This window comes from Anabrus simplex, chromosome 1 (assembly GCF_040414725.1).
Source record: "Anabrus simplex isolate iqAnaSimp1 chromosome 1, ASM4041472v1, whole genome shotgun sequence".
Taxonomy (NCBI): Eukaryota; Metazoa; Arthropoda; class Insecta; order Orthoptera; family Tettigoniidae; genus Anabrus; species Anabrus simplex.
The window spans coordinates 1,220,718,952-1,220,734,349 of NC_090265.1; the positions used below are offsets into that span (position 1 = coordinate 1,220,718,952).

Below are 15,398 nucleotides of genomic sequence, written 5' to 3' on the forward strand. Positions count from 1 at the left end.
TTTTCTTGTTTGATTTTTCTTGCAATGTATATATCTGTTGTCCCCTTTATATTTAACGATTTGCTTTTATTTTTCGGTGTGTAAAATTTTTTGCTCTTTGTTACTGTGAAATGATGGTAGCTGTCATATACTTGTTCTCTGAAGGTTGAATGGCAATTATATCAAACAGCATTATTGTTTTCATCTAGTGTGGAAATTGTATTTTATTTGGCCTATATATAAGGGCGAATCAAAAAGTAAGTTACACTTCCAAGTTATGGCAATTTATTAAACCATCTACACATAGGTAACACGGCTATGACAATATACAATGTAAGCTCACTTTTTCACATCGTCCCCAAGAGACTGCAAACATTTCTCAAAACGGTCAACCAACTTTTCGATTCCGAATGCGTAGAAATCACCTCCAGCACTATGTAACCACCTGGAGACAGCTGCTTTCACCTCCTCATCGTTTCGGAATAATCGTCCATCGAGATCCTTTTTCAGCTTATAGAACACACGATAATCGCAAGGCACTGTGTCTGGCTTGTATGGAGGATGTTGACATACCTCCCACTTGAATTGCTGCAGCAGTTTGATCGTTTGGCGGGCCGTGTGAGGTGTTGTGTCATCGTGCAACAAAATCACACCGACGCTCAATTTTTCCTGCCGCTTTTCTTTAATTGCCTTACGCAACCGGTTCAGTGTTTGACAATACAAAGCCAAGTTGATTGTTGTGCCTTTCGGCACAAATTCCGCATGCACCACACCCTCCATGTCAAAAGAGCACTGTCGCCATTACCTTTCCTGCTGAAGATTGGACCTTGGCCATCTTTTGTGTTGGTGATGTGGTGTGCACCCTTTCCATCGATGTTGTCTTTGGGGGGTGAAGTGGTGGACTCATGTTTCATCCCCAATGATGATTCGCCACAGAAACTCATTGCCCTCTACAGAATACCGTTGCAGAAATGCCAGTGACTATTGGAAATGTCCCTTGTGAACATCGGTGAGCAGACGTGGGAGCCATCTTTGACACAGTTTACGAAATCCAAGGTGCTGGTGAACAATGGAGAACACACTTCCATACGAAATGTTCAGCATGCTGGCAATTTCCTGCAGTGTTATGCACCAATTCTCTCTAATGATCCCATCCACACGGTCAACATTTGCAATGGTTCTGGACGTTGTGGGCCTGCCTTTGTGATATTCGTCCGTGAGATCCATGTATCCAGCTTCAAATTGCTTACACCACTTTACAATATCTGGGCGAGAAATTGCACGTTCACCATATACAGCAGCGATTTCACGATGAATGTCTTTGCAATTAAGCCGTTTAGCCTGTAGAAATCTGATCGTTGCACACATCTCCAATTTGGAGTGAACATCCGCTGGACACTTAACACAACGGGATACCATGCCAACCTTCCTCTCGGATGTGTCAGCAGTTACTGTAGCTTACTCTGCATTGGCCACGGTCACGACGCATATCGTGCTTTCGTGGTGAGCTAGTGTATCTTACTTTTTGATTCGCCTTTGTATGTGGTGTTGCAGTTTGGTTCTCGAAATTGAGAAAAGGTCTTTTCTGATTTTGCATTTGCTAATGTCATTGTTGCATGTTGTTCATTCTGAAGGCTATTTTTAGACCTTTCTTTTTGAAAATGTTAGCTGTCATGTATGTTTCTTGCTCTTGTAATTGAGGACTATGTATTTGTTGTTTTCAGGTGTAGTTTTTCCTGTTTTATATTTTTATAATCAATCTACCATGTTAGGTGGGTGGTGGTTTTCTTTCGCGATTTGTTTTATTGTCTGTATTTTCTTTTTTTAAAATCTGTTGTGCTCTTTGGTGTGGATATTGTTCTGTATATCATTGTATTCAGTCCAGCTAATTTGTGCATGTTCAGGTGGTTGGATTTGTCGTCTATTGTGTGTGAATTATTTATAAGTTTCATATTCCGTATTGATTGGATTCAATGTAATAGATGAGAAAAATGTTCCACCGATCAATACATTTATTGTGGATGAATTATCACACTAGTACCGGTTTCGACCTATCTTGGCCATCATCAGCTAGCACACAAATTTATAGTCATGGGATAAATTACAAAGAAGTTACTTAAGAGCATCCGGATGTCTGATAAAAAATGGAAGTAAAATATATTGCAGTATGTTCGTTAAAATAGCTCTGATTAAAAGTAGTGATGATTAGAATAAACTAAAACCTATTGATTGAGCTTGGACATGAGTACATAAACACATTAAAATATATATGCCACATCATAAGACACTAAAAATATATAGCACATTAAACACATTAAAACATGGTATATTTTAAAAACGTCTATTAAAATTTGAGTTCATGTTGCGTTGCATTCATTTTTCAATCCTCTTGTAGTTCTTGTGTTGATTAAGTTGAATATCGAGAATGTTCTATGGTTGATATGCTTTGTATTGGTATGTTATAAGAACTCTTGTCAGTAAAATTTGAAAATTAAGTTGATGTAGCAAGATAGGTTTTAATATCAGAGTAGTTGGTGGTGACACTTCTCTCGTCTATGCACGTTATATGGTCGTTATAGTTGTTGCTGTGGAGATTGTGTACCGATATGTTTGGTTATTCGTTGTGCTCTGCTGCGAGTACGTTTGGGGCTCATGTGCACACATGTCACACATAGAACATAGAACATTCTCGATATTCAACTTAATCAACACAAGAACTACAAGAGGATTGAAAAATGAATGCAACGCAACATGAACTCAAATTTTAATAGACGTTTTTAAAATATACCATGTTTTAATGTGTTTAATGTGCTATATATTTTTAGTGTCTTATGATGTGGCATATATATTTTAATGTGTTTATGTACTCATGTCCAAGCTCAATCAATAGGTTTTAGTTTATTCTAATCATCACTACTTTTAATCAGAGCTATTTTAACGAACATACTGCAATATATTTTACTTCCATTTTTTATCAGACATCCGGATGCTCTTAAGTAACTTCTTTGTAATTTATCCCATGACTGTAAATTTGTGTGCTAACTGATGATAGCCAAGATAGGTCGAAACCGGTACTAGTGTTATAATTCATCCACAATAAATGTATTGATCGGTGGAACATTTTTCTCATCTATTATATTGTGTGTGAAGTCGGAGTGTTTTTTCTGTATATTTTGTATGATGGATTCTAATTTTTTCTGATGATTGTGATGTCCAAAAGTTGATTTTCTTGTTCGTTTGTGGTTCCAGTGTGGATTTAGTTGACCTGTGTAGGGAATTAAGTGTGTATAATAAGTGCTGTGCATTTGTGACATTGTTATATATGCCTATTATGTCATCTATCTATCTGCTCCAGTGTAAGTTCCCTTTAGATAGCTGGTTAGTTAAGAAATTGTGTTCAGTATTAGTTAGGAAAATGTTCACTATTATTATTGATAATGGTGAACCCATGGAATCCTGTTTCAGATTTTTCACCTAGATAATCAAATAGCTTGAGCTGATCTACAGTAATTAATTGGAATTGAAACTACATTTGATGTTTGTTGTAGGCATTGCCCTGAATTTTACCAAAATATGGTTCGGATTGAGAAGTGTGTGACCTTTAATCAAGTGAAAGGAATTTTTGGATTTGGTGACAGTGATGTTATTGGGAAGATAAGCTTTCCAGCAATTCAAGCAGCACCATCTTTCTCTTCGTCATTTCCATTCATATTTGGCAAGGAAAAGGTGCCTTGTCTCATACCCTGTGCGATCGATCAGGTAGGGAGTTCGATAATTAATTGAATAATAATGTGAACCCTGTGTAGTGCATTGATAGAATGCTTTAATTTTACTTTATGACATGTTGGTATTGTTACTGAGTACATGCTACTGTGCTTGGTTATGTCTTTGTGTTGAAAAGTCCAAGAATTATATGTTACCATATTTCTTCGAAATAAGTTATAACTGGGATGAGATAACACAAATGCTAGTCTCCTGTGTTAACATATAAAATGGTGGCCATGTTTTGATCTGTGTATATCGTAATTGACCTAAATTCTACACTACAGGAACAAACACGATAAGGCAAAAGGAACAAATACAATTAGTCTCAATAACCACACTTACTTTATTAAACTTCTCCCTGCGTTTTGCACTGTTAGATAAGTACTGGTGTATGTCAATACATAATCTGAAGCTAATGGACTTGAAAGTAAAACACTTGATTGTTGGTGTTAAATGTGGAAACAATAGCAGGAAGGTAATTATTATGAAGACATAAAATCTCAGCGAGATGGCTATGCACTTTGGGCTAGTAACTGTTGGCTTGGAACAGAGTGAGTTGATCGTGTGGTTAGGGTCGTGCAGCTGTGAGCTTGCATTTGGAAGATAGTGGGTTTGAACCCCACTGTTTTCTGTGGTTTCCCAGTTACACACCAAGCAAATTTGGGGGCTGTACCTTAATTAAGGACACAGCCACTTCCTTTCCACTCCTAGTCCTTTCCTATCCCATTGTCGCCATAAGACTTCTCTGTGTCAGTGCAAAATAAAAGCAAATTGTAATTGTTAGCTTAGATTCGGGAGATGGTGGCTCTGAAGATAGTATTCCTGCTGTTTCCCATTTTGACCTTAATTAAGGCCACGGTTGTTTCCATCCCAGTCCTACTAACCCTTTCCTATCCCATAATTGCCGAAAGACCTATCTGAGTTGGTGCAACATTAAACCACTACCAAATAAAGAAATAAAAAAGAAGAAGAATAAACCCTTTGAATAGAGCTGTCTGTCTGAATCTGTTTTGATGAAGGGTTCATGTGAGGTAAATGAAAGGAAGATAGGATTCCTGGGAGATAAATGGATGTAGCTATGGAGGAGAAGGAAAAGGAGACCTAGGAAATGATTGAGTATTTCATGATTTCAACGTGCAGGCTGTAGATGATGTCACAGTGCTATTGCTTAGTTAATTTGTCAAAGTTCATAGACTGAATGTTGAAAGGCATAATAACCTATAATGAAGATGCACACATATATAAGGGAGAACAGATTACAGTTACCAAATATACTGGTAGATGCTTTCATGGCCAATGTCATTTGACAAGCTTAGATGGTTTTTCCGAGATATTAGGACACGTAGAAATCTTAAAAGTGTCAATGTTTCAACTATGCTGTGGTAGCCCTTGTCAAGATGAAATGTCTGGGGCTCTTGTGTGCCTGTGCTTCTTATAACATCTGAAGACTAACTGAAATGTTGTCACTTAAAATGTCTACATGGCCTTTGCTGGTTAGACCTATTGTTTACAGTGCCTTTTGTCTTCTGGTATGGGCTAGAACAAATTTGTTACTTTCATACACTTGTTTCAGTTTCATCCTTGGCTTTGACAATATGAAAGTGACTGAGGGATGAGCGATGCTAGTAATGCCATTCCTTAGCCATTCAGTCCTTGTTATGAATGGTGTGAAAATATTGCTCATAGGGTCTGTTGGTGCGTGCATTTCAGTGAGCTTGGCAGACTGATATGTAATAGCATACCTGCCAAGTATTCCGGTTTTTCCATAAAATGTATGGATTTTGAGTGTGTTTTATGGTTGAATGGATGAACAACGTTATTGTACGGATTTTGAACATCCGGGGTTGGTTTCGCTCTCTGCTGTCAAATCGGATTTGTTTCACTTTCGATAGTTGCTGGTAATGTGAGATGCAGTGTTTGAAAGTGACCGGTAAATGTATCGATAATTACATGATCGATTATCACCGTCTTTTGTCAACTGTTCAACCTCAACCGCTACTTCATTCAATGAGATGTTCCCAAACAAGTAGCAGGCTACGATTTTGAAGAAAAGAAATCCGTGAAAACTAGCAGGCTGTGAATTTATATAAAACAAATTTAGTAACTGCGTCATGCTTCATAGTAGGTAGCAGCTGAAAGGCTTTATTGGTGTGTGGGTATGAGTGACATTGGCGGTAGTTCTGAAACTCGTGGAATTGTGTGACGAATTTCTAAGCGACTTAGTATTTTTAGTGTTCGTAATGAGTTACTAAGAAACAATATTATTAGTCTTTTTGTGAGGCATATTCTGCTTAATTTCCTTGTTTTATACGATCACAGAAAGTGTTCCCAGTGTTAAGTGAAAACAGATGAGCACTCATCAAGATGTAACTTTGTGTATTTAATTTCAATCAATCACTACTGATCTGCATTTAGGGCAGTCGCCCAGGTGGCAGATTCCCTATCTGTTGTTTTCCTAGCCGTATCTTAAGTGATTGCAAAGAAATTGGAAATTTATTGAACATCTCCCTTGGTAAGTTATTCCAATCCCTAACTCCCCTACCTATAAACGAATATTTGCCCCAATTTGTCCTCTTGAATTCCAGCTTTATCTTCATATTGTGATCTTCCCTACTTTTAAAGATATCACTCAAACATATTTGTCTACTGATGTCATTCCACGCCATCTCTCCACTGACAGCTTGGAACATACCACCCATATGTTTTAATATGTCCTACATACTCATGTTCTAACTTATTGTAACTTTTTACCTTGACTACTGATATTTTAATTACATGCTACTGTATACATTTCCATCCCCCATTAGACATCCGGATGTCTAATACAATAACAACTTGTGAATTGTCTAATGGCTGGAAACAAATCATGTACTAGCTGATGATGGCCGTTAAAGAGCCGAAACCGGTACTAGTTTAATCTATTTGAAATAAATTGTGTATTGATTGGTGGAAAAACACTTTTCTTATCTATACATACCACTTAAACGAGCAGCTTGTCTCCTTTCTCCCAAGTCTTCCCAGCCCAAACTTTGCAACATTTTTGTGACGCTACTCTTTTGTCGGAAATCACCCAGAACAAATCAAGCTGCTTTTCTTTGAATTTTTTCCATTTCTTCAATCAAGTAATCCTGGTGAGGGTCCCATACACTGGAACAATACTCTAGTTTATAACATATACAGTAAAACCTCGATGCATCTTTTTCAGGGGGCAAGGGGAAAATTACGATGGATGCGGGAAAACTATAAATGCGGGCAACATAAAAAGTAGGGAGAAAGCAAAATATTAAAATACGGGTACTGTATTGGGACATTTTTCGTTATACAAATATATTATTATTATTATTATTATTATTATTATTATTATTATTATTATTATTATTATTATTATTATTATCATCATTATTATTATAAGAACAATAATAAGAATTACTATTATATGAAGATGAATTCTGATGATTAATTCGGCAAAGAGACAGCCCCCGAACTGTTGGAATTAACCAAGGAAAGTTAAAATCCTCGACCCAATCGAGACCCCTTGAACCAAAGGCCAACACATGCTAACAATATAGCTCGTACTAAACATAACGGTACCGGGCGAGTTGGCCGTGCGCGTAGAGGCGCGCGGCTGTGAGCTTGCATCCGGGAGATAGTAGGTTCGAATCCCACTATCGGCAGCCCTGAAGATGGTTTTCCGTGGTTTCCCATTTTCACACCAGGCAAATGCTGGGGCTGTACCTTAATTAAGGCCACGGCCGCTTCCTTCCAACTCCTAGGCCTTTCCTATCCCATCGTCGCCATAAGACCTATCTGTGTCGGTGCGACGTAAAGCCCCTAGCAAAAAAAAAACATAACGGTATCAAAATATTGCAACCATGATATAGGCCTACGAGGTGAAAATAAAAAGCGTGACTTTTACGCCGCTTCGTTTCCTTCCTTTACACATTTTGTAATAATTGAAAACCTTTAAGTTCAGTTCTCTTATTGCAAATTAAAGATATATGTCGATATTATGGCGATAATCTGTATTTTGGAAAAGATTCCGTTGACCCTTTGAGAACGATAGGTTAGATACCCAACACGGCGCGGCTCCCGCAGCTCAGCCCAGACTGTGTCACAGAGGTTAGAAATTCAACGTGGCGTCTCAAGTGATATCACAGCGGCTTGTGCGAAGCGGTCAACTTAGGAACTAGTTACAAGACTAGGCTGTGAGAAATGATTATTGATCTGGCTTGGTTAGGTCCGGCTTGTAACAACATTGTTGGGCAGAGGGCAACAGAGCGGTCAACAGGCCCCTAGCATCCCACATACTCCACAATGTACGACACGATTAATCACCCTATGAGTAAGTAAAACGAATCTGGCACACGGTACGATTTTCTCTTTTTTTCAACAAAGTTGGCAGCCTTAGCCAACCTATACCAACACAGAAAATTATGGCAAATTTGAGTTTTACGCTGTCTATGTTTTAATTCTTGTAAATAAGAATACTTCTAGGGGTCAGTTATTTGGGTCGAGGAGAAGCGTTGGCACGAGGAGGCTTGTAGTGAGGTTGCGTTTCAATAACCTGCACACAGCACTCCAGCCTGCAAGATCCTTGTTCAAGACTAGCAACTCTGAATCGCTCGCAGATTCTCACGTAACAGGTTGCCGCTGTTATATGCTAAGAGTATTGGGCTGTCCCTCTAAATTCAAAAAACCTTTTGCGTATATTTTTCTTATGTACGATTGATCAATGTGGGAAAATTGTGACCGAGGACAAATAATTTTTTCGACGATTGTTGCAATAAAACGATAGTTCGAGAAACGATAGATGCGGGGAAATTTAATATTGGTTTATGTGGAACATTTTTGGGACCTAATAAATTCAACGATGAATACAGGAAAATGACAGTTCTGGGAACAATGCTTTGAGGTTCTACTGTATTCGACTTGTTTTAGTATTACAAGTTGTCCATTTCATGACCGTATCGATGTTTAATCAAGAAGTATAAATAACCACCTAATCGATACTTTATTAATGCCTCAGGCAAAATAGAATAAAATTAAAACTTACAGGACATGTTTCGACCACTTAGTGGTCCTCTTCAGCTGTAAGAACTGAAAAGAAAAACATTGACAATAAGCACAAATAAAAGTTCTTTGGAGACTCCTTTGATAAAAATGGAGGTCATCAGAATAGGTCATCTTGCCTCTCGTTCTTGTTTGGAAAAGATGTTTATTCTGCGCTGTCTAGAGGGTCTGTCTTTGAGCACGACCTGGTGAAGTAACGATGTGATACAGTTTGACAGTTCATGGAAAGCTCTGGAGAGAAGGGAAGTAGAGTTTTATCGTCATCTAAAATAACATGTGAGGGAGGAGGGAGATTGGGCTGTGCTTCTGCGATGTCGTGTTTGATTATATCTCTTGTTCGTCTAGTCTGTTTCATGTCTACCCATTCTAAGTATTTGCTAATATTCTCATATAAGATGTTTTTATGCTCGTTGTTTTCGTTGAGATTCTCTTCACCGTTTTCCAATTTATCAAGAACGATGTGGATGTTTTCCAGGTTGTTCATAAGATTACCTTTATTAATCATGCAGATAATTTGAAGGTCCTGTTTTATATTGGTGAATTCGTGGTTGGACTCTTTCATATGGGATCCCATGGCAGAGAATCTTTTGTATCTTTCAGCATTGACGTGTTCTTGATATCTAATTGAGAAGTTCCTTCCAGATTGTCCCACGTAAGTTTTTTTACGTTGAGCACAAGTCAGCTTATAAATACCCGATTCCTGGAATTCGTCATCTTTAAGTTTATTAGCTTTATTATGACTAAAGAATCTATGTTTCGTGTTGTTGTTTGTAGAGAAGGCTACCTTGGTATTGTGTTTCTTGAATAAGTTGGTGATTTCGTAAATCTTCGGGTTATTAAAGGTGAATTTTACATATCCTTTTTCTTTTTCTGAATGCTGTTTAAGTTTAATTTGTTGTTGGTATTTGCATTTAGTGATGATTTTATTGATGAATTTCAAACTGAAACCATTATGTAGAGCCTGTTGACGAATGAAAGAAAGTTCCTTTTTTCTGTCTGTTTCTGTTAGCGGAATTTCAAAGGCTCTGTTGACGAAACTATAATAAGCTGATTTCTTTTGCGAGATGGGATGTAAAGAATCACTTTTGATTGTAGTCGGGGTAAAAGTGGGTTTCCTGTATATTTTAAATTGGAAATGGTTGTCTTTACGAATTGTTTGGATATCCAGAAAATTGAGTATGCCTTTCTCTTCTTCTTCAGCTGTAAATTTTATCTTTGGGTCTAAATTATTCAAAGTATTAAGGATACTGTGACTATTATTTATTTCCTTGTTAATTATGGCATAGGTATCATCAACATATCGAAGCCAGAGATCGATTCCTTTAATGTGACCTACTATCTGAGTGTGTTCCAAAAAGTCGAGGTAAATGTTCCCATTGGAAGTCCATCTTGCTGATATATTTTATTATTAAAAGAGAAGAAATTGTGGTTCAAAACGAATTCCAAGATAGTAATGAAGTTTTTGACAGCGCAGAATAAACATCTTTTCCAAACTAGAACGAGAGGCAAGATGACCTATTCTGATGACCTCCATTTTTATCAAAGGAGTCTCCAAAGAACTTTTATTTGTGCTTATTGTCAATGTTTTTCTTTTCAGTTCTTTATTTATACAGCTGAAGAGGACCACTAAGTGGTCGAAACATGTCCTGTAAGTTTTAATTTTATTCTATTTTGCCTGAGGCATTAATAAAGTATCGATTAGGTGGTTATTTATACTTACTTCTTGTTTTAGTATTGTTTATAATCCTCCCCACTGCCGTCTTTTTTCATTATGTCTCAAGACTGTTACGTGTGCACGTGTTGTTAAACATTTTCCGCTTAAGGTTCTTGTGGATTTCTCTTTTTGTAGGTTGGCAGGTATGTAATAGCAACTTCTGGCTCAGTTAGGAAAGCAGCAGTAAACTACAGTACCTTATTCCTCATTTACCAAGTATGCTTCTTCAGTGATGCCTAAGCCATCTATGACAGCTGATTGTGAAGTTGTTGAGGCTCAAACGAGCCTTCATGCTGAATATCTTGGAGAACCATCGAAGCTTGTTTAATTACCAAATAAATTATATTGTAGATATTTAATTTAATGGAATTGTTAAGAAACTAGGAATGATTTTTTGGATCAAACTACCTAATGAAGTATTGTACATAAACGATTTATTATTGTTACTCTGATGCCATCTCCTCACAGAGGGTTCGCAACAATAATGGAGTAATATTTCCTATTTTGTGTTTCCCATATCAGAGTTGCCATCGTGGATGTCAAACCACTGTCATATGTTTCATGTCCAGGATAATCTCTGCCCACATCCATGTTACTGTTATATCTTGCCTTCCATGTTCAGTTGTATTGGGCTGTATATGCCATTTTGGAAAATGTAACCAAAATAGGCTACTTTCCTGAGTTTTGTGAGGTTCAAAACTTTGGATGATTTGCCAGCATGATGGAGTACCCCCTCGTTGGTATGTGGTTTACTCTCGGGATCTTGAAAATTCTGTGATACTTCCACATTTCAAAAGCCTCCAGTTGGTACCTGTAGTAGTGTCCATCTTTCACCACCATAAAGCAACTCCAGTAAAATATAACCCACCAACAAGCTTTGAATCGGAGATCGAAATTGCACACAAGGTGTTTTCATTTCAGAAACACACCTTTCCTTGTAGGAAATAAGTGAATACAAAAAATGTATTATTATGGGATTCTCCTCTTACACACAAAATATGGAAGGAGTTAGATGAGTTAATAAATGCACTGGATCTCCATGAATTCAACCTGTAAACCAGTCATGTGCAGGCTTGGCTTGGTAGAATGGCTTACGAGCAGCAGAAATTTACAGTTTCACCATCCTAAAAGTACCCACATGGCTGCACATGTTATAGCGCTACAGCTATGGAGCCAAACTCTGCATTTGGGAAATGGATTGGTTCAAGCCCGATCATCAGCTGTCCTGAGAATTGTTTTCTCTGGTTTCTTATTTTCACTTCTAGGCGAATGCTGGAACAGTTCCTATTCATAGGCCACAGCCATTCCTTCCACTTTCTTACCCGATTTCATTCGTCATCATGTTCATTAGTTCCTCAACTGAGGTTGGCATCAGGAAGAGCATCCAGCCATAAAAACATGCCGTATAAATTCATGCCGGGCGAGTTGGCCGTGCACGTAGAGGCGTGTGGCTGTGAGCTTGCATCCGGGAGATAGTAGGTTCGAATCCCACTATCGGCAGCCCTGAAGATGGTTTTCCGTGGTTTCCCATTTTCACACCAGGCATATGCTGGGGCTGTACCTTAATTAAGGCCACGGCCGCTTCTTTCCAACTCCTAGGCCTTTCCTATCCTATCGTCGCCATAAGACCTATCTGTGTCGGTGCGACGTAAAGCCCCTAGCAAAAAAAATAAAATAAATAAATTCATCTTGCCCCATCCCCAACTGCGTACCAAGAAATGGGACTAAGGTGGCTCCATGGCTAAATGGTTAGTGTGCTGGCCTTTGGTCACAGGGGTCACGGGTTCGATTCCTGGCAGGGTCAGGAATTTTAACCATCATTGGTTAATTTCCCTGGCACAGGGGCTGTGTTTATGTGTTGTATTCATCATCATTTCATCCCCATCACGACGCGCAGGTCACCTACGGGTGTCAAGTCAAAAGACCTGCACCTGGCGAGCCAAACCTGTCCTGGAATCCCTCGGCACTAAAAGCCATACACCATTTCATTTCATCTTGAAAGTAAACAAAGTGCTGTAAACTAAACTTGCCCTTACTTCAAATAATTCTTATACAGTATATGGAGATTCAGGTTTTTTTCTTGTTAATCATATTTACTAACTCTGTAGCATTGCAATAAAAATAGACAACAGAATGAAATTGTAGTTAGTGCATATTCTGTTTTGAACCATAATTAATAGGGTAATATGATTAGGCATAAATTAATCATAAATAGTAAAACGTGTATAATACCAACTTCTTGGTTGATTATTTCCTCTTTTAGTCAGTTTATTCATGCTAATGATCTCCATCTTTATACTGATCATAATCTTTACTATAATAAATGCCACACGGTCATTTTAAGTTGAATCTTTTCAGTTGGTTGAAGGTTTAAGACAAATTGAACTTTTTGCCAAACGTTGAGTTTCCTTAAATAAGTATAATATTTCCCATTCATTTTGAAACAATAAGAAAGTTGATAGCCTCTGCTTGAAACCTCCTGCAGTTAGCTCGATTATGTCATTTTATTAACTGAGAATAACTATTAATAAACCTACAGTCATACAGTGCACTAGAACAGCACTGCCCATATAACTGCTCACTGCCAGTTTCCTTGAGTAAATATACCACAGTATTCCAGACTGAAATACCATGCAGTCCTGGAGTGTGTATATGAAAACGTAAGAAGAGCTTTCGTAAGCAAACAGATTCTTATATTCTCAGACAGCTAAGCAGCACTTATGGCTTTATTAAGTCCCAAAGTTTATTTAACATCAAAAACTTCATAATGGTCCGTACTGAAAAAAAATTTACATTCAAAAACAAAGGTAAGATTATCCAATTATCCAATACTACTTACAATGTGTTATCATTAAAATATCACATTTTATTATTCCAATTATTCCAGATTATTTCAAATGGAATAATAAAATGTGATATTTTAATGATAACACATTGTAATTAGTATTGAACAGGTGGATAACCTTACCTCTGTTTTTGAATGCAAGTCCCAAAGTGCCTTCTAAACTTTTAGAAGAATGCCTCAGTGCACTGTCGAACCTTGGAGAACACAATTATGTCAACCTATTGTGGGTACTGGGTCACAGAGGCATTGAGGGAAATGAAAAAGCTAACATTAGACAAGGATCAGCATCATGCTTATTAGGATCAAAACTAGCTATTGGAATACCTAAATGTTCCATTATGGAAGTTATCAGGAGCTGGTTCAGGGACATACAACTCAAAAGGTGGAAAATAACAATAGGTATCAAATATGGGAAACTATTTATCAAAGAACCATATATTTTACAGGTTTTGAAATTCATTCCATATTGATGGCTACACTTCACAACAAGAAAACTTTATTAACATTCCTCCTGTTCAATACATATTACCATCTATTAAGATGGAGTTACTTCACTGAACCATGTTTCAACTCATTTTTGAGCCATACTCAATGGGTTATCGATAAAATTACAAAGCCATATTGTTTATATTGTGTTAATGAAATGCATTACAAGTTCTAAAACAGCCTATTTTTCGAAGTGTCGGATCCCTTCCATTTTTTTCTCTCTGATTAGTGTTATATAGAGGATGGATGCCCAGTTGTACTTCCTATTTAAAACAATAATCACCACCACCCAAAAGAGCAAAACTGTCATATCATTAGTCTTATTGAATTTCATATACAGTAGAATTCCATTAGTCCGGCATCCAACAGTCCGGAACGCCCGATAGTCCGGCACCATTCTAGAATTGTTTTTAAGTTATTATCTTTTAATAATGATCTCTCGTGAACAATTTGATGCATTATTCATACCTGCCAACCCTTCCGATTTACCCGGAAACTTTCCATTTTTTAACTCTTCTTCCGATTTTCCAATTTATTTTTACATCTTCGTATTTTTGACCAATATAACCTCAAGTACGGTCAATACTCTTCCCCTAGGATAAATTCTTATGTGCTTGTGTAATTTACGAAACTTCATTTTCAAGCTACTTATTTGATGCTTTGTTTCACGAGTGTTTCATCTGTCGCCGTCGTATATCGTGTTTCCCGCTCACTACAGCAGCGTGTGTGCTTTATACATCTGGGGATTTTGGACGACAATCGTCCTGCAAGCAAGAGAGGCTGGCGCGCGCTAGCAACTCAGTTAATCGGGGCAAAAGAATTACTTTGTTATTGTGTGGTTTGCGCGCTGTTAATATTGTTTCTGTGTGTTGTTTCATTGGAGTTGTAGGCCACATGGTTTTTTTTTTTTTTTTGTTTCTATGCTCTCCTCCCTGTCAAATTGTTTTGTATGTGGTAGTTTCACGCATTTAAGTGCATAATTTTAATGAGCTGAATGCATTTAAGTGGGTTGTGTGGGTGACAGTTTCTGGTATTTTCTCTTCTCGTTATGGTCAAAAGATATAACAAACGTTATCTCCAAGTATTCAGAGATACCTATTAATTTCCCTTCAACCGAGCTCGATAGCTGCAGTCGCTTAAGTGCGGCCAGTATCCAGTATTCGGGAGATAGTAGATTCGAACCCCACTGTCGGCAGCCCTGAAAATGGTTTTCCGTGGTTTGATGGTTATGAATTTCATGTTTTTGGTCCGTATTGAACAATATATAAGTAATAATAATAATAATAACTTAAATGTTTCCACCTTTTCAATACAATATATTCACAAAATTACAAAATTATACGGTACTAGTTTCGACCCATCTAGGGGTCATCATCAGCCATATTGGAGCAAAGATCATTTGTGGCGAAATCCTAAGACAATATTATTTTAAAGAATAACAAGTGAAATGAGATGTTATGGTAATAGTTAATAATACAAGGAATATACATAATCAGAGGTTTTTAACAAAGAATAAAGAACTTACTGATTTCCATGATT

General features: G+C 37.5%; 1 protein-coding gene across 2 annotated transcripts in view; it reads left to right on the forward strand.

The window, feature by feature from the left end:
* Nucleotides 1-15,398, forward strand: part of TrpRS (Tryptophanyl-tRNA synthetase) — an 84,744-nt gene that overhangs the window by 24,280 nt on the left and 45,066 nt on the right. For both annotated transcript variants that reach the window (XM_067137581.2, XM_067137582.2), the window contains exon 4: nt 3,528-3,738. In XM_067137581.2, the coding sequence (XP_066993682.2) occupies nt 3,528-3,738 (211 nt within the window). The remainder of the gene's footprint in view (nt 1-3,527; nt 3,739-15,398) is intronic.